At 43.2% G+C, this 6,210-nt stretch overlaps 1 protein-coding gene across 1 annotated transcript in view; it reads left to right on the top strand.

The window, feature by feature from the left end:
• The first annotated feature begins 4,307 nt into the window (after positions 1 to 4,307).
• IPO7 (importin 7) overlaps positions 4,308 to 6,210 on the top strand; it is a 49,243-nt gene continuing 47,340 nt past the window's right edge. Inside the window, exon 1 of the mRNA XM_081241286.1 lies at positions 4,308 to 4,553. Within this exon, the coding sequence (XP_081097412.1) occupies positions 4,470 to 4,553 (84 nt within the window). The 5' untranslated portion in view covers positions 4,308 to 4,469. The remainder of the gene's footprint in view (positions 4,554 to 6,210) is intronic.

Below are 6,210 nucleotides of genomic sequence, written 5' to 3'. Positions count from 1 at the left end.
TTTTTTCTTTTTTTGGTAATTAAGTGATTTAAATTTTAAAAAAAGCAAAATATTGGAAGCACAAATATTCAGATTAACAGATGGTAGACTCCTCTCAGCAGAGACAATAAAAAAAGACTTTAAAATTCTTCTCAAAAAAAAAAAAGGACTCAAGACGTTGTGATATGGCATAGGGACAGATAAATAGATCAATGGAACAGAACAGATAATTCAAACACAGATCTTCACATATGTATTTGGGCAACTGATTTTTCAACAAAGTGGCCAAGTAAGTCAATGGTCAAAGGGTAAGCTTTTTAACCAACTGTGCTGTACTAACTGGATATCCATATGCAGAAACAATTAACTTCAATGCTTACCTCACACCATACACACAAAAAATTAATTCACATTGGATCATAAACCAAAACATAAATGCTAAAACTGTAAAATTTCTAGGAGAAAACATAAGAGAAAATCTTTACAATCTTAAGGTGAGAAAGATTTCTTACATAGAACACAAAAAGCACAGTTATGAAAGAAACAATAGATAAATTGGACTTTATCAAAATAGAAAATCATTTTTTGAAAGATCAGTTAAGAAAATTAAGACACAAACCGAAAGAAAATATTCACAAAACAGAAATTTGACAGAAAGAATTGTACCCAGAGTATCTTACAACCCAATAGCAGTAAGGCAACAACCCAATTTTAAAAACAGGCAAGGAACTTCCCTCGTGGTCCAGTGGTTAGGATTCGGAGCTCCCAGTGCAGGAGGACCGGGTTCAATCCCTGGTCAGAGAACTAGGTCCTGCATGCCACAACTAAAGATCCCGCGTGCGGCAACGAAGATCCCAAGTGCCACAACTAAGACCTGGCACAGCCAAATAAATAACTAAATAAATATTAAAAACAAAACAAACAAACAAAAAAACAGGCAAAACAGGGAATTCCCTGGTGCTTTCGGTGCTTTCACTGTCATGGCCTGGTGGTTCAATCCCTGGTCGGGGAACTAAGATCCCAAAAGCCATGTGGCATGACCAAAAAAAAAAAAAGACAGGCAAAACAGTTACTTTTCAAAAGATGATACAAATAGATATAGTAGCACATGAAAAGATGCTCAACATTATTAAGTCATCAGAGAAATGCATCTTGTACGTACCATTACACATCCACTTCATTAGATAGACTTAAATTATTATTTTTATTTATTTGGCTGTGCCGGGTCTTAGCTGCAGCCTGCAGGATCTAGTTCCCTGACCAGCGATCAAACCCAGGTCCCCTGCATTGGGAGCATGGAGTCTTACCCACTGGACCAACAGGGAAGTCCCTAGACACACTTGAAAAGACTGAGAATCCAAACTGTTGATGAAGATGTGGAACAATGAAATGTCCATGATGGCTGGTAGGAATGTAAAATTGTACAACCAATTTTAGAAATCGTTCGGCAGTATTTTATAAAGTTACATATACACTTACAATGCAAACCAGCCTTTCCATTCTTAGCTATTTACCAGAGATATGAAAACATATATCCACGCAAAGATTTGTACACAAATGTACATATCAGCTTTATTCACAATAGGCAAAAACTGGAAATGACTCAAAGGGCCACAGATGAATGGATAATTGTACGTCCAGTCAATGGACTGCCATTTAGCAACAAGGATGACCTGATGTACTCAACATCATAGAAATAATCTCAGAAGTGCTACAGTGAGTGAAAAAAAAAAAAAAAAGCCAGACATAAAAAGTGCTTACTGAATGCTTCCATTTATATGAAACTCTAGGAAAGGCAAATCTAACTGACAGGAATAGAAAGCATATGTGTCATAGGGCTGAGCACGTTAAGAGGTGACTGGGGGGCTTCCTTGGTGGCGCAGTGGTTGAGAGTCCGCCTGCTGATGCAGGGGACACGGGTTCCTGCCCCGGGCTGGGAAGATCCCACATGCCGCGGAGCGGCTGGGCCCGTGAGCCATGGCCGCTGAGCCTGTGCGTCGGGAGCCTGTGCTCCGCAACGGGAGAGGCCACAACAGTGAGAGGCCCGCGTACCACAAAAAAAAAAAAAAATAGAGGTGACTGGGATGGGCTAATGGCTAGAATCTATATGTCGATTATGGGAGTGTTACATGATTGTATAACTTTGTGAAAACTCACTGAATTTTACGTAAATTATACCTTGATGAAATTGATCTTTAAAAATTTTTATATGGGTTAGGTCATAAACTTCAATTTTGTGTAGGTCAGTGTACTTAAAAGAAATGCAATAAAATGGTCTTCATGTGACAGTATCAATACAAGGTTGTCTTTAACCTTTCCTTGCATATACTAAGCTTTATAAGGACATATATGTACCAAACCGTTGAAAGTGCACACTTACTGCTGGGAAGGATGCTCTGCAGAAAGTCCCCATTTCTTCACTTTAACTTTCCTTCCTTGCCCTCTTACCTTCCTTTCTCCTCGGCCCTTTTCTTAATACCAGTAACAATTTATGTTTGTACTGAGCTTTATAATTACAAAGCACTTTTTAACCTCATTGGATTCTCAGAATAATTTTGGGAGCCTGGGATGGAATTATTTCCTCATTTTATAGATGATAGAAATGAAAAATGAGGGCCAATGAGATAAAAAAATTTTACCCAAGGCAGCACAGTTTGTACGTGCCTCAGAACATAATCAATAGCTCTTTTCTTAGCTTCCATGTCCTTTTTTTACCCCCTACACTTTAAATTGTTTAGAGTAAAAACCTTACCAAGGTGTAAAAATAAATTCCACTTAGTTACAAATATAATGATTACCTTTATTGAAAACAACCTAAATTTCATGAAAAATTTTGTCTGAAATGTTTTGGATATCTGAAATAGGCCTAACATAGGAAGTATAGGATGTGGGGTTTCAGTAATTATAGGATGTCTTGTTGACAAAATCCAGTCACCTCAGACAGGTCAGTCTGGGCCTTAAGATGCCTTTGGGTGCAAGGTACTTATGATCAAGGGCCCTTGATGTTCACCCACAAAAGCCGCCAATGGAGGGCTGTAAAGGGAAGATTAACTCTTTCCATTTCCTTATAGCTATTATGGTCACTCCCTGAACCCCGCTTTCCTTTCTCTTACCTGCAGCCAGACAGGTTTTTTTCTGTTTGAACAACAGAACCATTGTTTATAAGATCAATTAACCAAACCACTCCTGGATTGTCCCTTATCTCTTCTTGATTTTTGTGGAATCCCATCCTAGCTCAAAACTAGCCCTGAAACCCTGTGTTTTATACTTCTCTGAATTCCTCAGACTAACGTTGCCCAAGGAAGTGTAGATATCTATATTGCCTTTGGGAATGGGAATAGGGACTGAGGAGTGGGGTAAGATTATCTATTTATATTTATATTGACCTAACATGGTGCTTTTTTTTTTTTTGCGGTACGCAGGCCTCTCACTGTTGTGGCCTCTCCCAATGCGGAGCAGAGGCTCCGGACGCGCAGGCTCAGCGGCCATGGCTTACGGGCCCAGCCGCTCCGTGGCATGCGGGATCCTCCCGGACCGGGGCACGAACCCGCGTCCCCTGCACCGGCAGGCGGACTCCCAACCACTGCGCCACCAGGGAAGCCCCTCCACATTTCTTTTGAGAGGCAGAGTGATTCATTGGAGAGAATGAAAACTTTGAAAACAGAAACATCCTTGGTTTGAAATCCTAGGCAAACCTCTTACTAAGTGACCTTGAGCAAGTTATTTAACCTTTCTGAAAATGTTTGACTGTTTAAAGAGGGTGGATTTTAATAGGGATTATGCTTTTATTCTGCATTTAGAGGTGATCTGTATAAAGTCTGTGCCAAAATTTGGATACTCAAAAAACAAACAAACAAAACAAACAAACCAAAAACCCCATAATTTTAGTATTTGATTATAAATACGTAATGTGATAAACACCTTTTACACATAAAGCTCATTTAACCCTTTATGTTATTTCCTTAGGATAAAGTGTCATAAATGCGATTAGTTGGGTCAAAGATTATAAACATTTTTATGGCATTTAGTAACACATCTCAAATTGCTTTTCAAAAGGCTCTCTTCAATTACACAGCTACTAGCATCACACATTGCATCAGCCTTACCTTATGGTTACCATAGGTATATTATTATGTGAAATCTGTGTGTAACTGATTGTTTTAATTTTCTTTCTGTGAAGTTTGAACATTTTTCTCTTTCTGAAGAACAGGTCTTGTCTGTAGGAGCGACAGCTCAGGGCCACGTGGGCTGAGGACTGCCCAAGTGGACTACATCTCCCAAAGCGCTCCACGGGCGCGCCGACAGGAAGTGGCCGGAGCATCTCCCGCCTCCAAGCCGAAGAGAAGAGGTTCTATCCGGGGCCTTGGCGCTTCTCTTTCCTTTCGCGCCGGTTGCCGCTGCGGAGCGCGGCGGGTCCATGTGCGCAGTGAGCGGCGCTATTCCTGGCCCAGTAGCACCCGAGCCCCGGGTTTGACTGCGTCCGCCCTGCGATGGACCCCAACACCATTATCGAGGCCCTGCGGGGCACCATGGACCCAGCCCTGCGTGAGGCCGCGGAGCGCCAGCTCAATGAAGTAAGGACGCCGGCCTGGCGGCGGCGACGACAGGCGGGCGGGCGGGCGGACTGTGGCAGGCCGAGCCCTCCGGGCCTGGCCAGAGGCGGGGACGGCGTCGCTGAGGGGCCCAGCTGGAGCCGTGGGGCGGGGACCTGACGGCGAGTGCCACGCCGGGGCCCTCAGGCTGCTGCGGCGGTGGTGGCGGCGGCGGCCAAGGCAGCCTTTGCGTCGGATCCTGAGCTGGGCCTCTGGCTGCGGTCGAGGCATGAGGAGCCGGCTGGGGCGAGGCGGGCGTGACGGGCTGGACACATGGCTGGCTCGGGTGGCCGGCCGCCCTCTGGCTCATTCCCAGGTCGTTCCTCGCGCCCAGGAGGGGGCGAAAGTCACCGGGAGGTTTTTCAGACGTTTCCGGTAGCAGTCCCGCTGGCGCCGGATTCGGAGGGGCTCCTGGGAATGCAGAGCTAGTCCCACTGGGGGCCGTGCCTGTCAGCTTGTCACTTCCCTGGGCTGATCGGTGACCTGCACAACTTTCTCCTCTCCGGCTGAGCTGCTAGGAACAGCTTTCAGAGGCGAGCCCCCGCTTCTTAGGCAGGGTGCGGGGAGTGCGGGATACCCATGGGAGTCTGATTCACTGCTCTTCTACTCTGTTAACGCCTCGGTCGGGGAGGCAGCGCGATTTAGTGCAAGGTGTCAGGTGAAGTGCACCCTTCTAGGTAGATCTGTACCACTAATTTCTTGACTGACCTTGGGCAAGTCTCTTAACCTTTCGACGCTGAGTTTTTCCCATTCATAAAATTAGGCCACAGGGTTTGCTGTGACAGTCGAGGGAGACGATGTACGACAGAGTGCCTTGAAACGTGCCAAGCTCCATGTCAATTCTCTGAGCGTTGGTTTCTTTTTTTTCCCCGTATTTTTGGAGGAGACCACCCTTTGGAAAAGAGCCTTATTATGTGGGTATTTTATTGTACTTTTTTCAGTTTCATTCTTTGTTTCTAAATTTCTGTAACATTTTAGTGACTATTTTAAAGGCTTCTTTAAAGGATCGCTGTCACTTCCTGTGCCTTCCTATGAATTTGCCCAGCTTTAGTGAGGTTTAGTGTACTTTTTTTTTTTTTTTTTTACATAAAGAGAAGTCCCTCGTTAAAATAGAAATTCAGTTAGTTTATGCTCTTCTTAGCTGGTGGGTAAATTATTTAAAAACATTATTTATATTGACTTCCAGGAGTATTGATAATTGAGCATCTTCAGTGTACAATGGTGTTTTAGAGATTCCTGGCCTCAAGGAACTTAAATTTTAAGAAGACCACCCACGGAGTATAGACAAATTAAGTGTAAAATTATTTAAAATTGAAAAGTTAAATCTATTTTATATGTAAATGAGACCATTAGATCTTGCCAAAAATGATGCTGAAATTCTTAGGCTCGAAGACACCTTGGGAGGAGGATAGATTTCTTTTGGATATAAAATAGTGAGTTGAAAGAAATTCCCACTTTGAACCATTACTAAACCATAGAGGGAGTTGTGGATTGCTTTTTATTTTGATGTTTTGTGATAGACACAGGTTAAGATGAACATTATTTTGTTGATGATGTGCTAATGCATATATAAACCTAGACACACTAAAAGTTTAGTCATAGTGATTTCTACCATAACTTTGCCCTAAAAGCACGTTAT

The sequence above is a fragment of the Mesoplodon bidens genome (genome assembly GCF_964165515.1).
Source record: "Mesoplodon bidens genome assembly, chromosome: 7".
NCBI classification, from domain to species: Eukaryota; Metazoa; Chordata; class Mammalia; order Artiodactyla; family Ziphiidae; genus Mesoplodon; species Mesoplodon bidens.
This window is presented reverse-complemented; position numbering and strand designations above follow the sequence as displayed.